Here is a 24457-nt window from a genome sequence, read left to right as displayed (position 1 = left end):
TTTAAATAATGTCACGGGCATGGCAAAATGTATTTTTCAGCAAATACAATGTGGATGCCGGGCCGCAAATGGCCCCCAGGCCATAGTTTGGACACCTCTGATTCATAGAAGGGTTGGCGTGAAATGTTTTCTTTTACCATCAGCGACTTTTGGAATTAATTGAAGCACTGCTGTAAGGCAACCGCATTTTTTTTAAAGAGGTGAACAAATCGCTCAGTCATCGGCACCTATGAGCAAAATTTTTGAAGATCTAGCTGGGCTTTCCTCGCCGGTGCACAGCCCGCTATCGGCAGCAGCCTCGTCTGACATTCCCTCGCATGCCGGCAAATAAAATCCATCTGCGCACGCCTCGCGATAGGGCATTCCGACACTCGGGGCGAACCCGGCGCCGGCTCGGAGACGAACGCCATCAAGTTAGGAAAACAAGCACAAACTAAGTCAGCGCCGGTGTTGACACGGTTAACCCAGCCAAGGTAGAGAAAGGAAGATTTCCATTGGCTGCGCCGCACGCCGTAGGCCGAGGTCTTACGTTTCACCGAGACAGAGGTCCGTCCCTCCGAGTGTTGTTCCAGCCCCTTCATCTGGTTCTATTTAAGGCTTCTGGTGCCGACTTACGATTGGCGTACGCAACCCCCCTACTCTTCCTCCAAGTTCCAGCCCCGACCGAGCAGAAGGAGGCTTTTTAGCAGATGGTTTATTTTCCGAGGGAAGCCATTTCTTTCTCCGTCTCCCAACCGTCCCGTCCCTCACACTTTTATCACCGGCGCGGCATCCGATCGGGGCTCTCATCCCAGCTATGTTCACGTTCCTACCGGCTTCTCCTGACCCGGTTTCGCCATTGTCGGACACTGCGGATGAGGCGGTTTCTGTGAGGCGCTATGGATTTTTGACCTTTTTTCCATCTTCCCTTTTTGGGATGGTGACGACCTCCGTGTAGAAACTCAGCATCTCCGCCGGCCCTCATGTTGGGCCGGAGGGGGATGCGTCTCTATGGCTAGAATCTCAGGAAGATGCACCGAGCCCTGCGAATATTGTGATTGGCTGAGCTCGAGTGACAAAGTGGCCTATGGCGCAACGGGCGCCCGGCGCCCGTTCCAGGGGACCTATGGCTGGCAGCTGGCTGACAGCCTGTTTCTTCCCGTCAACTCCAGGTCTGGACGCCACGGAAGCCATGGTCCTGGAGCAGTACGTGGTGGTGGCCAGTTACGAGAAGCAGGAGCCTTCGGAAATCAGCCTCCAAGCGGGTGAGGTGGTCGACGTCATCGAGAAGAGCGAGAGCGGTGAGTGATCAAAACAAACAACGGCACGCTCAGCAAAAATGTCAAAGCTTCACTTTGCGGTTTTTCTATTTTTTTTTTTCCCGACATTCCATTCATCCCTCTCCCTTACCTCTTTTGTCCCGCGTCCATCCTGTTTTAGCTCCCATCTGGAGTCTCGTTCTGGCCTGCGTTCAGCCCTGTTTTTGTCCCACTGTTGGTTCGGGCCAGAGGCCAGCATTCCGCCTCTGGCGAGAGGAATCTTTCCCAGACTTGTATTAATTATTCTGCCGCACTTTAATGGAAAGCCAGAAAGTCATGCCTGATTTACAAATGCCAGCTGCAAAGAGTCCTTAGTCAGCTGTTTAACTGTCGGAAAATGTTAGCGGACGGGGCCAAGGGGTTTTTGATACCATCGCAAATGTCGTCCGGGGTGATTGTAGGAACTCAAATCTTTCGTACCGGGAAATGATGTGAAAAGGCATGAAATGTTTACGGCGGATGAAAAGACTTTCGAATCAGGAATACAATTTTTAGATACCATCGGTAATGTTGTCCAGGGTGATCGCGGGAACTGAAACCTTTTGTACAGGGAAATGATGTGAAAATGAGAAGGTTTTACGGTAAAGAAAATGATCAGACAAAAAGACTTTGAAGACGGGATCATGCACATTTTAGATGTCATCACTAATGTTGTGGTCCAGGATGATTGCGGTAACTGAAATATTATACATGAGGAAAATGATGTGAAAATGCATGAAACGGTCTACAGCAAACCAAATTAACAGACAAAAAGACTTTTGAAGACAGGAGAATACACATTTTAAAGTCCATCACTAATGTTCTTGTCCAGGGTCATTGTAGGAACTGAAATCCATTGTAGGGAAATGATGTGAAAATACATGAAATGGTTTATGGAAAATCAAATCAGACAAAAGACTGTAGAATCCAAATTTTATGTAGCACCATTAATGTTGTGGTCCAGGGTGATTGCAGGAACTGAAATCATTTGTTGGGAAATGATGTGAAAATGCAAACGTTTTGTTGCAAATCAAATTCCGACGAAAGACTTTGTAGACAGGAAAACAGACATTTTTTGTACTATCACCAATGTTGTACCTTTTGTACAAGTAAATGATGCAAAATTCCTACAGTATGTTACAGTCAAATTCAATCATACAATAAAACTTAAAAGCCAAGAGGATCTAAATGTTTGATACCATCACTAACGTTGTACAATATGATCATAGGAACTGAAATATTTTGTACACCAGGGAAATGATGTGAAAATGCATACAATGGTTTACAGGAAATTGAGTTCAATTGACGTCAAAAACAGAAGACATATATTTTTTTTAGATAACATCACAAATGCTGTTGTCCAAGCTATAGAATGTGTCCAAGTTCATTGAACAGTGACATGAAAAATGATGTGGAAGTGCATTAAAAAAATTCCAGCCAATCCAATTCAATCAGACAGTAAGACTTTAAAGACAGGAAATGTTGTCCGGGATGATTGTAGGAACTGGCATCTTTTGCACATCAGGAAAAAGATGTGCAAATGCATGAAATGTTTTACAGCAAATTAAATTCAATCGGACAATAAGACTTTAAAGACAGGAGAATAAAAAATGTAGTTAAGTGGTGGTTATTTTTAATGAACACCAGGAGTACCAAACCATATGTTTTTGGTCAAAACTCTCAATTACAACGAAAGCGGCTTTAAAGCGTGAATGGCAAGATGAGCCAGGGAGGTTTAGGCCCACAAGGGTTTGACGCGGAGCTTTAATGGTGTGCTGAGACAGTAAAACAGTAATGGGACTCATGTGTTCTTCAGAGGCATGCCGCAGAAAGCGAGATGGAGGAGGAAAACAGTGACCAGGAAGGGACTGGGACTTGGGTTTCACGATGGGTGTGAGTGAAACGCCGCACCACGCTGGCCTTAAGCCAGAACAACGTGGCATGGGATCGCTTTGAAGTGTCACATGTGGGAGCCTCAGGTTCACATATTTGTTTTCGCTCACTGCTCCAGTAGGATCTTAGCCCGATGGGGAGCCGCGGCGAGACGTATACACCAAGACCCAGGGCCTTGGAGGAAGTGAAATTCCATGCCTTTCAGCTGACCGCTGTGTGGGGATGATGCGTGGAGAATGCGATGGACTACTTACTGTACATACTTCTTGTGATGGCGATTTATTCAACCGTTTTCTGGCACATATCCTGTTGGGGGCCACGGGGGAGCTGGAGGCCGTTAGAGCCGACTTTGGGCGAGAGATGGGATGCTCCCTGGGACAGTTGCGGTCTTGTTGAGTTTACGTGAACAGCAGCAGCAAAACAAAAACGAGATTTTGAACAGCTGGAGTGTTTTAGTCAAGAGAACGTGTGGAGACCCGGCAAGACCCAAGATTTAGGGAGGTTGAGACCTTCGTTGTAATTCTTGATCGGTCACTTTCAGCGACTCGGTTTGGTCTCATAATGGAAGGAACTTTTACTCAGGCTTGTCTGTCACGGACAGCGTGGACTAGGGATTTTTGGTGGATATATGATTGGTAGGTGTGTGGCTGGATGGACGGACAGGTATGGAATTATCTTTAGTTTGTGGAGACAGAATAACAGTGTATTTACAGTTTTGGTCTTGTCTTACTCTCGACCTCCAAAGGTTCTGGTCTTATCTCAATTTTCATACTCTTTAGTCTCGATAATGTCTGTCTCACTTGGTATGATCTTGACCATGACGGTAGTTGAGATACATATATATCCCAAAATGATGTCGGCACCAAATAAACTATGATTTTGAAATAGAACCATGAAAAAAAATCTCAAAAGTAAGCACATTTGTTGTTTTTATTCATTTTTATTATTTTTATTCTTGTTTTTATTCATTTTATTGTGTTCATACACATTTTTCACACTCATTCACACATTTCTCACTGATCACGGCAGTTGCTCTAGAAAGGATCTCTTCCAGTCTTGATAAAAAATCCTTCCTGTCCTAGACCGAGACAAAATACTTGGATTCCGAGACAAAATACCTTCGATTCTGAGACAAGACCCTTCAAAGGTGGCTTTGAGAGAGTCTTTAGAACTCTACCAAATTTTGCATGTAGGTTAAAGGGAGAACTCCAATGCAAGCATTCTAACTTGACATAAAAAAACGGTCCAACCTCAGATTTTCAAAAGTCAGAATCTTTGGGTGTGGGGCGGGGATGCTAAACTTTCCATATTGCTGATCTGACGTATTCACCAAGGTCTCAGGTTCATGTCGTTTTTGTTTTCAACAAGTTAAACATCAACAGCCCCCGCGTGGACGAAGCCTAAAACCGTTCTATTGGTCGGGTTGACATCACCCCACGAATCTTTGCCAACACTAACACAAGCACGTGGCTGCGAGAAATTTAAAACTCATTTAATTTCGCATCAATTCCCTCAAGCAGGATAAGTCCCTAAAAGAAAAATGTTCTTTTTTAATGTGTTCTGACGTAGTGATCTTTTAATTACAGATACAGGCCGAGAATTTGCTGAACAGCCTTTTTGGATGCATTCGGTACAATTTTGGTATTGACGTTTTTTTTTTTTTTGTGTCAGCTGTTGAGTCCGCCCTGCTGTTTATTATTCTTTTTCTGACTGGGTGTTCTCATGTCACTCACCTTGGATTAAATAATATATGTCACTGGCTCGGCAGGGAATCTAGGTCAAAGTTATGAGGAGCACAGCTTTCCCTACTACCCCAGCCAAAAGCGGTATTTTCCGCTGAAACGGCTCGACACCATAGTTCGCACCGTGGCCCTCGTTTCAGCGCCGAATCATATTTCAGTTCACGTTTTGGAACCAAGTGTCGGGAATCGGGGCCTCATTCAAAATAGAACTTTCCACCCCAGATGGGACTTGAACCCACAATCCCTGGCTTAGGAGGCCAGTGCCTTCTCCATTAGGCCACTGGGGCTCTGATTAGATGTTTTGTCATTAAAAATCAGAACCTCATAAATCATGGCTGATAAACTGCAAAAAAGAAAAAAAAAAGGCTTTATCGCAGGAGCATTATGACCCGTGCTAGGAAACTTAAAGCTTTCAGACTGTCCGATCATAAGCTTTAAATCCGTACTAGAAATGTGTTTTATAATAATTCTGTCTTCACTCCCTTCGCATGATTACACATACTTTATTTTATTTGTCTCCTCGGTGGGAGTTTGGTGGAGGTGGGGTTTGCTTGTTGAGAGTAGCACAGGAGAAACCCGTCGGGAAATGGAAAAAGTTGTTTCCTGCCAAAGTTAGTGGTTCAAAGAGGTTGCTTCGTTATAATGGCTTAATGGATCCTCCAGGATACCTCTCCTTGGTTTACACTTTGTGAGAGATGTTCAACAAAACTAAGCTACCAACCTTCTTAAGTTCAAAAACTCTCCTCTTTTATTGAAAATGTGACCATTTGAATTGACTATTTAGTGGTATTTCAACACATCCTGGAAGTTGGAGGTCAATATCGAATATTTTCCTAAGGTTGGTTGAATAGTATGTCTCAAAACTTCAAATGTGTTCCTCTCAAAAGGGAACATTCGGAGTGCCCTAAAATTGTTCGTTTTGGGCGATTGAGTATATCATTCGATATTCATAGCTGATTTTTTTTCTCGTTGATATTAGCCTGATTTTGTGAAACATCACCTACAATGTAGTGTCGAACTCCAGTCCTCGGTGTCGAACTCCAGTCCTCGAGGGCCGGCATCCTGCATGTTTTCCGGTTTTCTTTCCCCAACACACGTGATTCAAATAATTAGCTCATTAGCAAGCTCCGCGGGAGCTTCAAAATGATCCCAATCATTTGAATCAGGTGTTTTTGAGGGAACAGGTTTGAAAACATGTAGGATACCGGCCCTCGAGGACTGGAGTTCGACACCTGTGAGAAATTATAATATTAAAGGTAGAATTGTTAAAAGAAAGACACCCCAGAACTGAGGATGAAATTTGGACTATTCGTTGATGTTGGGATGACATGATGATCTGCCTGCCATGATGGGAGAAAAAGAATGTTTGTACAGTGTTGGAAAAGTATTTGCACTGCTATACGTCCGTGTGGCTTTGGCCTAATGTGGTGCTATTGGGTCACGTTATGGTGTTTTTGACTTGTATCGGTTGCTTTGTCCATTTATGTAACTATTTCGTGAAACAGCTTTGGATAAGAGGAGCTCCAAGTCATTCGTCCGAAAGGACGCACTAGCTAGCTTGTCGGATTTCAAAAAACGTCTTCGCAAGGGTGCACATTGTCCAGCGTTTCCCTTTTTTTCATACACTTTGATTACAATTTTAAACTTTTGCCCGCTGGGAAATGAAAGTCGAGACCTTAAGGAGGTTGTTTTTGTATAAATCCCCCCAAAATACCTTTTATAACTTTGTCATATATTTTTTACTAGCAACACAAATCTAAAATCCCAGTCTGGCTTCATGAAAACACGTATATTAGGGACTCCAAAATGAACCTCGGCAAGCTTTTATTTTGACGTTCCCGGAAGCCTGCCGCCACAGCAGCTTACTTGACTCTACTTGAATCCCTCACGAAGGACCAGCCGGTGTTTAACTTGTCTCAGTTCCAAGTCTAGATCAGCCCTCATGAATTACAAACGAACTCCAGGAATGCCCCAAGACCCCCTGGCACCACCCTTGTACTGTACGCCTTGCGCCTGCCCCACCCGCTTAATAAATAGGGTGGAGTAATCAAAGACATATGAGCAACCTAAAGGTCGCTAAGGACAGAAGAACTTGTCTTAATGTTCCTCTACGTCCCACTAAAGGCTTTGGCAGATCGGAACAGCTGAAAACCTGGAAGGTAGAAAGCTTTCTTCACCTGCTTTTGATGTCGGTTCAACCGGCTGGCTGAACGCCGACTGAACCTGCGGGAAATTCTGGAAGATTAAGCCGCCGCGGCCCTTGGAACGACATGATGGATGTGCTGGATGTCTCCTCTACTCTCACATGGTAAAAATATATCCGTACTGTAGTCTCCGGCGTCTGTCTGCGGGCTGAGATGGGGCGAGATGAGCTTTAGCGCTCGGCTCGGCAAGCGCATGTTTGGAAAGTCTTTTGATTTATCTCCTGTGATCCTGCGCCGTTCGTACGTACGGATGGGCCACAGAAAGAAAAGTCACACGTGTGTTGTGGGAGTGTGTTCGTAAGGTGTCGGGCCACCCCAAGCTGTCATTTGAGCTGCTTTAATAGGAAGCGTGGCCTAGATTCTCCGGAACTCCGCTGGAGAGTTGACGTTGATTCTGCGCCCTTATTTGGTATTGCGACAATGGTAGTGGAGTCACTTTGAAGGCCACGCAATGTAATCGCAGAAGTTCAAGGCCCCACTGAAGCATCTGTATTCCTTATGTTTCGAACCTCATTCCTTCAGGCTGTCGCGTAAATTAGCGTGTATTTAGCTTCAATGGCGGTGGAAGGGCAGTCGAGTTCACTGGGTCAAAAGTTTAAGGTTACCTGTCTGTTAGAGATAAACTATAGGGGTCATAGATTTTGAGTCATGGATTGAATTATTTTTTAGGGTAAGCGTGGTAAATTTGACGGCGCTCCTCTGTGTCGGGAGACAAAAAATGACAGAGCATGTCTACGAAAAATCTTAAGCGTACCCAAGCTTTTTTTGAGTTTCTGTCTCTCTTGGTAGTACATTCGCATGATTTGATAAATGATACCGTCTATTGACGAGATTTTATCTAAGACGAAATACTAAAATCCTGAGACGTTTCAAACCGCATTTAGATGCTTTTAGATCCGCTAACGTTGAAGACATACTGTAAACTACCGTGTTTTTAGCGTTATTAACGTGTTCTATCGCAAAGACACTTTTAAGAGTCCAGACATTCATTCCCAAGAGCTTGTTTATTTTTTATTTTATTTTATTTTATTCAGATTTTGGGCTAAAAAATTCTAAAATTGACCTGTACTAAATGAATAAAAATAAATCACCAAATTTAGGTAATTAAAGTGCTAATAATCATTTACTAGAGGTAATGAGGTACTAGTAATCGATTACTTTCAAGTATTAAAGTACTATAAGACAATCAAGTACTATGTTAGTACTTACATACATAAAGCAAACTGTTATTTAGAATTTAATTACCTAAAGTGAATGATGACTTCAAATATGAACGTACTAACATACTGAAGTACTTAATGGCCTAATGGTACTTAAATACATTAAGCAACTGGTTACTTTAGAATTGAATTACTTAAAGTAAATGAGGACTTTGGCACTGAATTTTAATCAGTCAAAATTTGATTAGGTACCAATGTAATAAGTACTTTAATTTTTCATTCATTTAGTACCAGACATTTTTATATTCATGTTAGACCAGGCACTTGGAAAAAAAAAGGAAAAAATAGGTAAGTAATGGGAATTTAAAAAGTTAAACGGCGTCTTTGGGATAGAATGTTAATTTTTTTTAACTCCGTGATGTGATGGCACCGGAATAAGTCTTGGCGAATTTTTGAGACAACATGTGGCACCTACAGAACTGAAAATGGAAGGAAATATAATTGTTCACTTTTCCGGGAAGACCTTCTGCAGTATTGTCGAGAGTCTTGCATGTGAATTTCTGTCCATTCTCCCTGAAGAGCATTCCTACGGGTCACCGGATAAGGAAGCCCTGGCTTGCAAGCCATTCTAGTTCAGTCCCAAATGTGTCTAAAGGGGTTTGGGGTCTGTCAGTGTTCTCAGGTTTTTCCCCACTAAGCTCATCCAGGGCCTTGTTTTCAATTGTTCCCACAAGGACGAAAGCAATGGACTGTCCACAATGACTCAGGGGTACTTGTCCAATACATCTCTCCTCTGACAGAGGAACAGGTACACCCTGGAATATTTGCCATTCGCTATCAGAGATTGATTAATTAGAAGCGGTCCAAGAATTTTTTCCAACCCATTTATCGTGGCCATGATGGATCGCTATTGATATTTACATGGATATCCAATGTCCTCAGAGGAGTTGTCCATACTGTCTTCTCTGGTTCAGGCAGATATGAGACAACAGTTTGGATGACGATAAGAAACTGCAGTGCTCTTGGAGACTTTCATCTGTTGTCACGCGGAATAACAACCCCACTCTTCATTTTTCTGGCGCGGATTCCAACCTGTCAGGAAAACAGTGGACTGGGGTCGAGCACATGCTTTGCAGATTTTGTCAGTGATAATCAAGACGATGGCAAGTATTGCCAAAAGCTGCTTCTCATGTGCATGCTTTCCATCTTGTTTTTTTTTTTTTTTTTTTGCAGGATCAGCATGTTTTTTTTTTTTGGTTGTTTTCAAAGGGGCTGACTTTTGTTAGCCCCCTTGCTAGCCCGACTTTTCCTGAAATGCAGATTCTAGGGCATGTCCCAATTACAATTTTTACAGAGCATAAAATTTCCCAGATACAGTCGTCATTCATATGCTAAACCAATTAAAAATTGATTTGATTACTTTCACGTCATACCGGGACCAGAACTACTTCCTGCTTCTGTGTCGAACAATCATGGGAAATGGCGTAATGCCGTAGCGAGCTGAGCTTTCTGGTGGCATGTACCCAATGTGGGACAGCAAGTTATGTTGTGTCACCTGATTTTTCAGTTTCATCCACTAGTTTTTGAAAAAAATATGTGCATGTATTCAAAAATCGATAACCACGGAGATGCAAAAGAAAGTGAGTGCATTGACTTTTGACATGCAAAAATCCTTTCAAAGTCCTTTAAAAATAATTGTTGAATGAATGAAAATATTCAGGAAAATATAAGTTCATAAAACAAATTTATGTTCAGTAGATCATTCAATTTCATTTTTTGTAAAAAGCCAGATTCTCCCCAACCTCCCATGTGCCACCACTCGTTACCTGTCAAGTTAATGATTTATTTTTGGGAACACATCTTTACTATGACCCAAAAAGAGGAGACTTTAAATGGAATATTTTTCTGTGGACTAATATTTATTTATAATTATTGCTTTTTGAGAACCGGTCTGACACTTTATCTTGAGTATTTTTTGTGATTAAATATTTATTCATAATTCATTTAATGACTTATTTTTATGAACAGATCTCTGCTGCAACCTCAAAACAGGACGCTTTAAATTTAACATTTTCTGTGGACAAATATGTATTTATAATTATTTCTTTTTGAGAACCGGTCTGACACTTTTTTAGTGGAAGATATTTTTTAATAATTAAGGGGGTGCATCACTGAAAAAGTTGCAATTAGCCACACAACGGTTAGCATTATTGCTACTGTATGCAAATGACAAGTTATCGAACAGAGAAAAACGATCGTCCATTTTTTTCCGCATCAAGCAGAATTTTTGTAGACTATATTTTGACAGGCCCTGGTTTTCGCCTTGCTAGGTAGCGCTAGCTTTGTCTCGCTTGGTAGAGCTAGTCGTTAGCTAACAAATGTTTCAGTTCTTCCCATCTTGGCTGTTTTGTTTAGCTGTTTTGCCTTCATCATAGTTTTGTTGCGTCTTCATGTTTTGAAGTACCTTTTTTGTCAAAGCTGACATCGCAGCAGCATATGGAAGACACATCAGCCTCCCATCGTAGCGCGTTTCCTGCACATTCTTTGAGATTTCCATCAGAAGTCTTGGGGGACCAATTGGAGGCATTAACCCCATTCTGTGTTTTCGCAAACTTGTCTAGTATCGCTTTTAAGCTCCCATTTTCTCGAGAGGCTGCCAGAGTGCTTCACAAGTAGTCTTCATTATCACAGATTAGGAAGCAAGACGGTAGCTCAGTTAAAGCAACATTTGCGCGTCGAAGGACTTTCCGTGTCTTCACGTCAGCGGGGGCCTCGCCGCTACAAGCGGCGCTTCTTTTTCGGACCATGAGGCGATCCTTTCATAGTTCTTGAGGGGGAGCTCCTTAGGTCAACATCGGTTCTTGAAAGTCGTTTTGTGTCCTTTTCCCACCCCCCACCCCCACCCCTCCTTTTTTGTACGCCGGAGGCATCCAGGTAATTGAAACCTAGTGTTTCATGAAAATTGGAAGTATGTGTGTGTGTGTGTTCTTGGTTTTTGCTACGTGGTAGGGACCAAATCCTGAGTTTTACTGTCTTTGGCACACTTGCACCCCTCAAGTTCAGAGCTCTTTTTGAATGTCAAGACTTGATTTTACAGTATAACTTTGCATTTTTGTATTGGGTGCGTGAATGGTTATTCATCTCTGTGTGCCCCGCCTACTGCCCAAAGACAGCTGAGATAGGCACCGGCAAGCCTGCGACCCCTGAGTGACCCTTTGAGGATAAGCGGCTCTGGATGCATGGAACTTTGAATTGGATTTTGGTTGAGGTTTGGTTAAGGGTTAGAGTCAGGCAATCCGTTTTGATTGTTTGCTTTAGGGGCTAAGAAATACATCATGTCAATCGATGTTCGTTTTTTTTTAACCAAATCTTGGGTTTTGCTCCGGGGACCTCTTGCACTTGCGTGGACCATTTTGCCGACCCCGTCAGTCTTTTTGAGGGTCAAAACTTGGTTTTAGTATAGGATTGAATTGGATTTTGTTTGATGTTAGCGTAAGGGTTAGGCAATCCGTTGTGATGGTTAAGGTTAAGGGCTAGCAAATGCATTATGTCAATGGGAGGTCCCCACGACATATGTTCTGGTTTTAGCTCCAACCAAACCTCTTTTTGAGGGTTAAAACTTGCTTTTAGATGATAGGTTTAAATTGGATTTTGTTTGAGGTTAGGTCTAGGAAATGCATTACTGTATTTTCTGCACTATAAGGTGCACCGGATTATAAGACGTAACTTAAATGAATGGCCTATTTTAAAACTGTTTTCATATATAGGACGCACCGCTTTATAAGGCGCATAGCATAGAAGCTACAATAGTGGCTGTGACTGCGTTATGCATCCACTAGATGGACCTGAGCTAAAGAAAATTTCAACAAAACAACCAGAGAAGCCAGTCAAACTTTATTAATAGACAATCAGAAATTAAGAATAAAGACGATTTGTGGAAAGTAGTATATGAAGAATAGGAAAAAATACCTCTTAAATGACTGTTTAAATCAATGCCAAGATGAATCAAGAGTTTAAAAGAATACAATTCAATGTTTTAATTAAATTGCAACCAAAAACCTTAATTATGTCACTGGAATGTCCCCACTACAATAGAAACCCCCCTTATTTTGTCAGTGTGTGTGTGTGTGTGTTGATACTGGATAGATTGTTAATAAATACAGAAGCTGGAAATGAATGGGGTTCTTCGCCGCTCTAGTGGTGTCAAATATCTGCAGTACTGCTGCGCCGATGCATTCCTCATCATTTCGAGTCCAGACAAAAAAAAACAACAACCAAAAAAAAAAAAAAACGGATTTGCTTTGCTGCTGAATCAGTGCTCGGTGGGAGAATTGTCGAGCTTTTGTTTTTGTTATTGGCCCGCGAAAGCTTTCGTTGGTTTCGGGTCTTACAATGTCAAATTGCGCCGTTAGCGTACTTGATTAATTGTGTTTGGAAACGCTGTCTCCTTTTACATATCATCCAGTCCTTTATGGTGAAGAAACAATTTGTGTATATTTGGTTTCCTCTTGCAGCAGTCTGGTGTGGATTACAGGGAAAATGAAGCATGTGTGGAGTTTCCAGATGTCAGGAATAGTCCAAAACAAAAGAGTTTAGGCCGCAGTACCCTACTTTTCCTTTCTTGATAAATATATTTTAGAACATCTTCTTAAATTGCTACAATGCAATTGAGTGGAATAACTAAAGTTGATTAAATATGCAGTGTTCCCATTTTTACCCCCAAAAAAAAGTGAAGAAATTGATCAAATATTTGAAGAAGCGGTTGATTTTTTTTAACAGTATTTTTATATTTATATATTTCATATATATTTTAAAGTTTTTTTTGTCTATTAAGCTGCATACATTGGTAATGCATTTTATGATGTATTTATTTGTTTATTTATTTATGTATTATTTAATTTTATTGTATTAATTTTTTTGAATAAAATTAGGCGTATATTGAGGGTATTAGTTTTGAGTAATTTATGAAAATGAGATTTTTCAAAAGATGTATGTCCATTTGGGGATTTGCATAAAAACAACCTCAAGGTCTCTACTTTGATTTCATAGCAGCCAAAATGTTCAAATTGTAATCAAAGATTAGTAGACGATAGACAACATCAAAAGATAAATGTGCCAAATCTTTAAACTTTAAATTTAACTTTAAAATTAACTCCTTTGCAAAATGTTGGATGCTTTTATTTTGTTAAGTGTCATACGCGTTGTCCTTCCTGACACAATTTTCCAACAAATGAGCCGAAAATAAAATGGATGATGATAAATAAATAAATCATGATAAATGCGCCAAATCTTTAAAAAAAAAATGTTTATTTTATCAGAAAATCACATTTAAGGCTTTATGTTAAATTAAGAGCAAATGAATTGGAACATGCAATAAGTTATTGCTAAATTGCGCTCTAGTAACTCCTTTGCAAAATGTTGGATGCTTTTATTTTGTTAAGTGTCATACGCGTTGTCCTTCCTGACACAATTTTCCAACAAATGAGCTGAAAATAAAATGGATGATGATAAATAAATAAATAATGATAAATGTGCCAAATCTTTAAAAAAAAAAAAAAAAGTTTGTTTTATCAGAACATCACATTTGAGGCTTTCTGTTAAATTAAGAGCAAATTAATTGGAACATGCAATACGTTATTGCTAAATTGCGCTATAGTAACTCCTTTGCAAAATGTTGGATGCTTTTATTTTGTTAAGTGTCATACGCGTTGTCCTTCCTGACACAATTTTCCAACAAATGAGCCAAAAATAAAATGGATGATGTTGCTAAATATAATAAACCTAAAAATATCACCAGGAATATGGCTCAAAGTTTATTAAAGCAATCACAGATTTGTTTTGGTGAGCGGTACCATGCTGCAAAAAATATTTGCAGGCGGTACATCACTGAAAAAAGGTTAAACTACCACGTAAAAATGACTATATTTCAATATTATTACTAAATATTGAAATGCGGAAGAGTATAAGCTTTGTGAAATAGTTTAATATTCCACTTTGGAAATTCCATTCTACATACAACACATCAATCATTTTAATAGTGGAAGTGCAAAAAATGGCAAACAAACATTTAAGCAAATGAGATATGTATGGAAACAAACCACAATTTGGCATGTAAGTCAAAAATGTGGCTGCGTAAAAAATGAAATTGCTGACGATTTTCAATCACAAAAATGTATCACCCACCCCAGATGGGACTCGAACCCACAATCCCTGGCTTAGGAGGCCAGTGCCTTATCCATTAGGCCACTGGGGCTGCTGCCAATGCTTCTTAACGTTGACCAATCACATTTCACATTCCTGTTTAATGTAGCAGGTCGGCCATTGGTTCAATAAATTCAACGTACGTTCATCATCTTCAGTATGGAAACGAATCAATTTCATCATCATCAGATGATGTGCAACTGAAAAGCTAAATCCGCTAGATTTGACAAATGGCTGACTGACTGCTAGCAGTTTTGTTGCGTGAGGACAATTTATGAAAAATAAGACAAAAAAAGTGAAGTTAGCATCAGAAAATCTGATTTGACTAGTGCGAAATTAAAATTGTTGTTCAAAAGTGCAAGGTTTGTTAGCCGCTATGCTAACTCGTCAAGAATGGGAAATGTTGATGGTCTATCTGAAAATTTCATTTGATCTGCTCAACTTGTAAGATTTTATAGTGAAAAGCTAATAAAGAGCGCATGCTTGCTATGCTAGCTGCTTTGCTAACGTGTCAAGATTTTTATTTTATTTTTTTCGGAAGAAAAAAATGTTACTAAACCATCATGACTTGACTTGTTAGTAGGTACTTCATTGTTAACGTTAGAAGAGTTGTTTGCTGTTGTTGGCCGCTTTGCTAACTTATAACTTGCTAACATTTCAAGAGTTTATTATGAAAATAGATACAATACTTGTTTTTAATAAAAATATTTGAAAACCATAATACAACTACGTCATTCAGTATATCTAGGGTATGCTCAGCACTACTAACAAGATCAAGAAAGCAGTTTTACTATTCAAGTTAATAGGCACGCAATTTAGCAATACCTTGTTGCATGTTCCAGTTCATTTGCTCTTAATTTAACATAAAGCCTTAAATTTGATTTTCTGATCCCTGCAGAAAATAGTACTACTTAATAAGAGTATGTACTTGATATCCAGATGTTCCTTGTACTTGTAGGCTCTTTTCCTCGCTACTATGAAAATTCTGAGAATCCTCAGGCTTACTAGTGACATTTTGATAGTACAACTTAAATTTGCTCATGCTTAATACTAGAACAATTAAATACAGTGGTTACTAATTTGCGAAGGAGTCGCTATAGCACAACTTAGCAATAAATTGTTTCATGTTCCAATTCATTTGCTCTTAATTTGAAAAAGAAACAAACCGTTCCTGTTACGGCATGAAAAAGCATTCATTTAGATTTGCTGATACCTTTAAAAGCCTTGTTAAAATCTCACATACCCCCAAAGTACCTTTGTCCAGTTCTGATCTACTGCCCCGCGTGCCACGGGCCTCAGGGAGTTGTTAGTCTGTAGACCTCAACGAACAACATGTTGTTTTTCTGAGGTCGGTTTGTTGTTAGTGCTCTCGACTGATTTATGGGCGCCGCTTTTTGTTTGAGCCGCGGGTTTTATGCAAAGTCTCAGCACATTACATGCCTTGTTATATCCTTGAGTCCCAGCCAGCGGGTGGTGCTCGCAGGCAGACGCCCAAAAACAGAGGCTTTCTTTAACTTACGGACCCACCCCGACTTGATGTGAAAAAAAAACTCTACTTTATGAAGCCGTTAAGAGTATTTATTTGATATCCAGCTGGTCCGTGTACGCGTCGGCTGTTTTTCCTCGCTACTATGACACTTGAGAGTACCCTAGGGTGCACTAGTACGATTATTATTTACCAGTAACACTTTTTCCACTGCTTTCTATCAGGATTCCATGTTCTAATGCTCTCTTTACCCTTAATGATAAAACAATTTAGTTACCAGCTTGCAAAGAAGTCAGTGGAACAACATTTACTTCATGTTACAGTCAATTTGCTCTTAATTTGAAAAGAAAGGTGAATTTGAAAAGAAAGGTGAACTGTTCCGTTCATAGCGTTAAAAATCATTAAATGACTTTAGCTGATACCTGCAGACGCTTTGTTGAGGTGTTGCATACACCCTGAAGTGCCTTTATGAATGCCTTCAGGTACTTATACCCTTTTGAGAACCACAAAACTAAACAACTAGTTTCTAGGGTGGGTCCGATCTGATCCAATGGGTCCATATTGTTTGTTTTTGTTTGGATTGTTTTTGTTTGAAATGATAGGCTGCAACCCATGAGCCTAAACAACATTATAAATAGTTTAGGTATCAAGTATAGAGTAAAAGAAGAAAATGACATTCAATATTATCAACTCTTTATTGTGAGAAAAAAAATCGGCTTATTACCGATCCCCAAGGCTGCGTTACTGGTATCGGACATTATTCGGACATTATCGGAAATTTTATTTTGAAAAGGCCCCCCTCAGGAAAGAGAAAACTTTTTGCCCCCCCAACGCGCTTACTATAAATAATATTATTATCCATAAAATTGCATGAGTACACCTAAATATGTATTACTTTCAACATAAACAAAATAAAAATGAACATTAACCATCATTCAACAACTGTTGATTAATTTTTTTACAGCGGATATACGGGTTACAGCTTAATCTAAAATGGAAAAAAAAAAACCAAGAGCATCAATGTGCCTTTAACTAAAAAAAATTAAAATTCTTATATCATACTTGACATGATAAAAACAAAACACCAAAATCAAACACTGTTTGAGAAGTGCTGCCCTATAATAATAATCATAAAAATCTGTTACTTAACACCTAACTCTTTAAAGTACGAGTAGCATGCAATAAACTAAAAAAAAATTAAAAATCTTATATCAAGCTTGACATGATAAAAACAAAACACCAAAATCAAACACTGAGAAGCGCTGCCCTATAATAATAATCATAAAAATATGTTACTTAACACCTAACTCTATACTACGAGTAGCATGCAGATGTTAAGTTAATGCACTATTTTTTAACTCAAAAATATCATACTGAAATGGAAATACTAAGATGACAGCGTTGGTATTTTTTCAGTCAGCCGTATGATGTGGACGATGCTTTATGACGTAAAAATGAAAATTAGTTGACGGTTGTGCATTTTCAAGAGTCGATATCTTAAATTTCTTCACATTTGAATCTCTTTGAGTCCATTTGAAGTTGTTTCCAAACTTTGGACTGGCACTGCAACGATACGGAATAAATGTTGCAACGGCTTTCCATATTGCTGTCTTGCTAACGTAGCGTGGTTGTCCGCTGACCACATCCACATGAATCACAGAGATGGCACTAATAAGCCATCCCAAAACAGCACCGTGGTAACAACCCATTACAAAAGGGTTTTTCCAATTCGTCTTCCCATGGTAGGAATAAAAAAAAAAAAAAAGGGTTCGAAACACAACATTTTGTCAGGAACACGTGCGCCGGAGCTTTGGGCCAGTTGTGATGGAACGCCGTTATCCTCTTTACGCTTCTCCCGGCAGCTGTCAGGTGCATGGCCTCGCTGTAACCACAACAAATAAGAGAATTGTTTGGCGAGCTTTGTATGTACATTAAAAAGTAATGTGTGTGTTTTGGTACCAGTTGTGAGCGTTTGTCACACTTGTGGTAATGCAACCTAGGGGGTCGCCAGTTGTGGGGGTTTTGAGATTTCTGTATTTTTTTTACCTCCTTCATAACATAATTCGAATGTGTACCATTAAAAACCCATTGGATTTTTTAAAACTCTTTTTTCTAATTCTCGTCTTTTAAAATAGTAATAACAATAAAAAATGATAATTTTCTGGTCAGATACGTTTTTTTATGGAGGGTAGCTGTCACCCTTGACTAATGCTTACCTAATATAAGCCGATTGAGCACCGAAGTGCTTACTGTGACCATTGGATGGCAGTGTTTCCACACTTGCAACACAGGTGTTAGCTATATGCAAGCGGAACTGAAGAATGGAAGTTAATCACGACAATTCTCGTCTTTTAAAATAGTAATAATAATAATAAATGTTCAAATTCAGGTCAAATACGTTTTTATGTAGGGTAGCTGACACCCTTGATTAATGCTTACTTAATAAAAGCCAATTGAGCACTGTAGTGCTAACAGTGACCATTAGATGGCAGTGTTTCCACATTTACAACCCAGCTCTTAGTGTAATTGAAGAATCTTTCAAAGGCAGCACCCATGTTTAAATAATCTGTTGGCAAAAGAGTTAAAAATGAACAAACAAGCCAAAAAAAAAAAAAAAACGTAGTTATCGTCAATTGACGTCATTGGCACTCCTCGGTAGGGTTTTCATTGACGTCATTTCATTTCACGTCAGTGGCACTCAAAAGTGTTAAGGATCGTGAGTCTTGATATTTTCAGAACCTTTAAATCAGATTCAGTCGGACTTGGATTTCGGTCCGTAAAATTATGTCCGTAATAATGATTTCTTTCAATTTATGTTTGTAAATCCATCATCCGCTATGTTATTTTGACAGGGTGGTGGTTTGTCAGCACGTCAGAGGAGCAAGGTTGGGTCCCCGCCACCTATCTCAACTCCCACAGCGGCACACGGGACGACTTGGAGCTCGCCGCCTCAAAAAGCGGAGAAGGTAAGTCACGTCCGCCTCGCGCGCGCCCACCCAAACACGCCAACACACGGCGCTTTATAGCCGCAAACCCTTTCACCTTTGATCGCTGACAACCTGGCCGTCCGCTAACGGCCGATGTCGGGCCGCCGTGAACCGTTTCCACTGTCCGCCTGCCATCGTTAAAACAGAGCGCGGATTCAAGGCGGGGACGGCTTCCAGGAGGGCGCCGACCGCAGCCCGGTGATTACTTGCACAGTAGTGCTTTGTACACTTCAGGATCTTGCTCGCTCTTTGCATGATAGCTAGCTAGTTTTTCCATTTTCAATTAGCGCTGAATCACAGCTTCAGGTAATCCCGAATTTCTCTTCTTGTAAATAAAGGTACCTTAATTTTGAGGTCAAATCCTGGTAGGTAAAAACGATAGCAAAACTAAATAAATCTCATGTTCAAGTTACCGTATTTTTCCGCACTATAAGGCGCACCGGATTATAAGGCGCACCCTCAATTAATGACACATTTGAAAACTTTTTCCATATATAAGGAGCACCGGATTATAAGGCGCACCCGCCAGTATAGTAATACTCAAAGTAATCACAATAATAACTCAAATAATAACTCTAAACTCTCAATAGCATAATAACTCAATGTCAATATGTCACAAAAGAAACAGGTAAAGTTTACTTTTTCAGTTCATTCCCCATCTACGAATCCCAATCGCAATATTCATCCATATATAAGGCGCACCTGATTATAAGGCGCACCATCAACTTTTTTTAAAAAAATAAGGCTTTTAGATGCGCCTTATAGTGCGGAAAATACGGCAGATATTTGTTGTGCGTTTCAGATTTCCCACTTTGTGAGCGGTCAGTGAACGCCTTTCGGTGTTCTCTAACCGGAAAACTCGCACGCTGCATACCTTGCCACTTAATTCAATCAGCTGGAGACATCATAACTTTGAAATGATCCTCTTCGTTTTCCTAATATTCCTGTGTGTGAACAAGGTTGGACTCGAACGTCGGTTCAGTCTGCTCACTTCTTTCCGTAACAACCTCAGCGAACGCGAGCTGCTGTTGGCTGCAACAGGCACCAAAAAAAGAAATATCAAAGCTGCGTTATGGGGACTGTTTCAAATTTCGGAAACTCATGACTTTGAACAAGAATGACGAGTTTAATGGGCGCGTGGTTCTTTTTGAAGTCCAACAAGGAGACATTTTGCCCATGTAGCCCGAGAACACCTTTGGATGGCCTCGTGCGAGTCTTCCACTCACATGGCCTTCAATCCACAACACAAGTGGAAATTTTTTTTTTTCCCTTTTGGACTCTTTTGAAATGACAGTGAAGCAACTGCAGCATATTTGCAAAAGTCTTACGCAGCGTTTTGTTGGAGACAACAACAAACGCAGGAGTATGGAAATGATTATTAGACTTCCAAACAAACATGGAGATTTTGTAACAATGTGGCCAAAAGATGTTTTTGCCATACGATTGCCTTACTGCGCAAAAATGTGACATTGCTTCATATTTTTAATCCGTGCACAAAAAGACTTGTATTAAATGTTGGACCGGCTGGTCACTTTATTAGGTACACCTGTACATTTACACGTAAGGATTTTTGAATTATGAAAATGACGGGACACAAATCCCATGAGATGCAATGTCTCATGACACTTTTCTCAACACATGTCCACGGAATAATGAGTGACTAAATTTGATATATTTTTGAGCATCAACATTTTATTAAGTCATTTAAGACTTTAGCCCGGTTTCTTCTTATTTTGTTTTTACATCAGCCGCACAGAAGACACATTTTATTCAACCTGGTTTGCTCAAAAGTGATCAGTAGCAACGGGAACCGTGTCAGGATGTCAGCATCAAATTGTGAAGATCCATGAAACTGCCTCTGAAAAGTAATCTCACTTCTACTGCTAGCTAACGGCTAATTTATTCCACAGATGCTGGCAAAAAATAAAATGTTCGCGTAATTGTTTTTTTAGTGCTCTAAATTGGTGACTGAATGTGATTTCATAACATTCCTGCGCTGGTTATACATGATTTAATATGGTCAAATTTATTTTGAAACGTCGGCTGCCTTCTCACCACGTTTAGCAGCGTGTTTTACCGTCATGCCTCGCATCCTGCTGTATTCTTTTGTACTTGTTGCCCTACATGCAGAAAAACTAAACAAAAAATAGATCCTGTGCGGTGCAGGGACGAGAAATCTTCTTAATCTGGCGAAATCCCGTTGTCCGAGCTCTCGTTCCTACTTCTGAAGCGTCGTCAGCTGTTCCAACAACCCGGCGCACTTCCCGGGGGTAACAATGTGTGGCCCAGATGCTTCACCATGACAGCATGGGAAAACCACGTTAACAACATCCTGATGAAAAGCCGCAGAGGAGATGTCTTCCTTTAACACGTCCCCCCGTAACCTTCCCGTCATTCCACCCCTAACCGTCCACCTCACCCGTCCTCCATGTGGCGCTAATAACGTGTAGCGTGTTCTTAACATGCGTGGCTTCGCACCTGCTTTTATGTGTGTGTTGACCGCTGTCTGCTGGCCATTTGTGTCCGTCAGTCGCTAAACGCCACAAGGCCCACCTGAAGCGGCTGGACCGGAGATGGACGCTGGGGGGTGTCATCAGCCGGCAGCAGAGCCGAGGTGAAGTGAGACGCGTGTCCCGACTTGGATGTCTTTTGTTTGCGTGCGCTCCCGGCCTCGCTGTTTGTCTCATCCTGCATCCTGTGTTGACGTAAATCCGCCATGACTAACCACTAACTGACATTCAAATCGGCGCTTAACCTGTCCGTGGTTTTGCATTGCATAAAACTCAAACTCCCGTTTACAAGCGCTTAGAAATGAACGCGCGGTGCAGTTTTTAAACGCTACCTGTTTTGACAATCTAGTATTTTTTTTAGCCTTCTGTTGTTGTTTTTTTTAGCTCGTTCAATCACAAAGACCAAGTAAGCTATTGCTTTAATAATTAAGTACAAAAGTATTTCATTTACTTTGTTAAATACTGAAGAAAACATTTACTTTTGTAATCTTTAATTACTTGTGTAACCGATTACTTTAGTACAGTAGCACCTCACTACTAAAGTACTAAAGGAATCAAGTACTTTTAATAAAGTACTAAACTAAAGTAATACAATTACCTTAGTCCCTAAAGTAATGGATTACTTTTCAAAGTAATCAATTAATTTTACGCAATTGACTACTTTAGTACCTAATGGTACCTATAGGAAGTACGATAGAAATCAATTAATTTACATACAGTAATTAGGTACTAAAGAAATACTGTAATCAAAAGATTACTTGAGAATAGGTAAAGTGCTGAAGTAACCTGGTGAAACAATGACCTTAGGCACTAAAAGTAATCAGTTACTTAAAAAAGTAAATAAGTCATTTTAAAAGCAATCGATTTTAAGTGGTTTTTCCTTTTGTTTGGGATTAAAACAATAATTAGTTCAATTTTAATAGCTATTTTTTTAGTCTAGGAAACTAGGTAGCTCTTGTTTAAATTTTATTTGACTTTTTAAGGCTGATGTCCTTTGGAACTCAATCAAATATTGCTAAGTATAAATATGCTTGAAGTGAAAAAAAAGTTGAGCTGGATCTTTCTAACTAAAAATAAATACCAGCTCCAAATATCCTTGACTTCTAATAATCGTTATCGACCTGAAAACAAACAAACAAACAAACTGCTCAAAACCAGAAGCTTGTGGCTTTGCTGAAGTATCTACTGTAAACACAACAAAATGTATCTTGCTTAATGCTAATTGCTAGCTTACTGCTAGACACAAATGGAAAAAAAAGCAAAAGAAAATCAGTCATTTAGACTTTTGCAATATGGAGGTGCAAAAAAAAAAAAAAGACCGGTGATATACTGGGGGAATAATGCATTTTCCTTTACTTGTATTTTATTCCTGTTTAGTGGAATAGCTCACAGTAAGCTATTTCAGTTCAGGTTTATTTTAGCAATTATGTCTCCAGGGTAGCTGAGTTGAAAGCGGTAGCTTTAATCCCAGCATTTATTGAAATTATGTTATAAAATCAGTTTTTTTGTGTGTGTGTGTGTTGTATTCCACCCTTGGCAAATTATCCCAAACAGCTCTCGCCCACGCCCCGAAAATCTGTTGCGCAATACACAGCAGGATGGGCCTGACGCTGCGTTTAAGAGTCGCGTTAGAGCCAGATATCCGCTGGGCTCCTGCGCAAATTGCCACTAATAGCGACACGCCAAAAATCACGTCGGTGGCGTTCGCGATCCAAGACGGAGCAGTGAGGATAGGCGTTTGGGTTCGGACCAAATTTGTGCTTGGCGCCGCTCTCCGGAGGAGAGAGACAGAATGTTGTTTCCACCCGAGGACCCAAAAAAAAAAAGAAGATTGTGCTGACTCCACTAGAATCAAGTGAAAACAGTGATGGAGGCCATGCATGTTGTGGTTAACAAAACATCTGATTCAGAGTTTCCCCTCTTTGCTCGGTTGGATATTGTTTGACAGGGGAAACGTTACAAAACAGTCCATGAGGTCAAAAATATAAAAAATACAGATAGAACCGCTTTCTTTGGTCCGGTATTGAAATGAACAGGAAGTGCTCTACCGCTTGAAATAATAATGAAATAAAAATGACTGAAAATATAGGTGAAAATCCGTTTTGTGGTCAAGCCATGTACTGTTTTAATATCTCTACTTTAAAATTGAATAAACAAGAAGAGAACTCTTGCGATTATTCCCAAGAAAGAGGTACAGAGTGCTTGCTTCAAGCTAATTTGAGACATAAAACGAGGGAATTATGAAACAGGCACGTTTCAACAGTGTTCATCCAGCCAAAGCAATTAAATGATTGCTCTAGCGCCATCTTGTGGCATCTTAGTTTCAAGGAGTTAATTTACGTATTATCTATAAAAAATTTATAAGTATACCTGAACCTGTATCCTTTTTAACACAAACAAAAGAAAAACAATAAGTCAGCTTTCAACAACTTGATTATTTTTACAGCGTTTATAAGGGTTACAGCTTAGTCGAAAACTGAAAAAAACGGTATTTTTGAGAATAGATTTCTTCCATGATCCAAAGGAGGACATTTTAGGCTGATTATTTTTTTGTGGACCGCTACGAATGCCTCATGGTACGAAAAATATGCTATACAACACCATGGTGCAGAAAATACGGTATTTAACGTCATAACCATAGACGGGGCATCGCCTGAAAACTTTATTTTTGAGAATAGATTTTGTTAACAGATTTCTTCCATGATCCAAAAGAGGACAGTTTACATTGAATTTTTTTTTTTGTGGATCAATACAATTGCCTTATGGTACGAAAAATACGGTATATAACGCAGAAAGTAAGGTATTTAATGTTATACATTAAATATTTAACAATAAAACAATTCTAAACAATTTAACAGCAATTTACAAATATTCTTGTTCTTGCGCAGCATCTTTTTCAGTCGACCTCAGTGCTGCCAGCCATGCTGTGGCACAATGCGGTATTACAACTGAAGAATCGAATTCAGACTTTCCTATATAATGTAAAACCCATGAAAA

The 24457-nt window shown here is 39.9% G+C and overlaps 1 protein-coding gene and 2 non-coding genes across 5 annotated transcripts in view; 1 reads left to right on the top strand and 2 right to left on the bottom strand.

The window, feature by feature from the left end:
• Positions 1-24457, top strand: part of LOC148419889 (SH3 and PX domain-containing protein 2A-like) — an 89883-nt gene that overhangs the window by 58439 nt on the left and 6987 nt on the right. For 2 of the 3 annotated variants that reach the window (XM_088420779.1, XM_088420777.1), the window contains 3 exons: positions 1152-1280; positions 18816-18929; positions 21481-21564. In XM_088420779.1, coding sequence (XP_088276905.1) covers positions 1152-1280; positions 18816-18929; positions 21481-21564 — 327 coding nt within the window. The remainder of the gene's footprint in view (positions 1-1151; positions 1281-18815; positions 18930-21480; positions 21565-24457) is intronic. The other variant, XM_088420778.1, reaches the window with a different exon arrangement.
• Positions 5127-5199, bottom strand: trnar-ccu (transfer RNA arginine (anticodon CCU)). Its single transcript has one exon. It is a non-coding gene; the product is annotated as a tRNA-Arg (tRNA).
• On the bottom strand, positions 14457-14529 carry trnar-ccu (transfer RNA arginine (anticodon CCU)). The gene has a single exon. It is a non-coding gene; the product is annotated as a tRNA-Arg (tRNA).

The sequence above is a fragment of the Hippichthys cyanospilos genome, chromosome 8 (genome assembly GCF_059441005.1).
Source record: "Hippichthys cyanospilos isolate Australia breed blue-spotted pipefish chromosome 8, RoL_Hcya_1.0, whole genome shotgun sequence".
In the NCBI taxonomy this organism is placed as follows: domain Eukaryota; kingdom Metazoa; phylum Chordata; class Actinopteri; order Syngnathiformes; family Syngnathidae; genus Hippichthys; species Hippichthys cyanospilos.
This window is presented reverse-complemented; position numbering and strand designations above follow the sequence as displayed.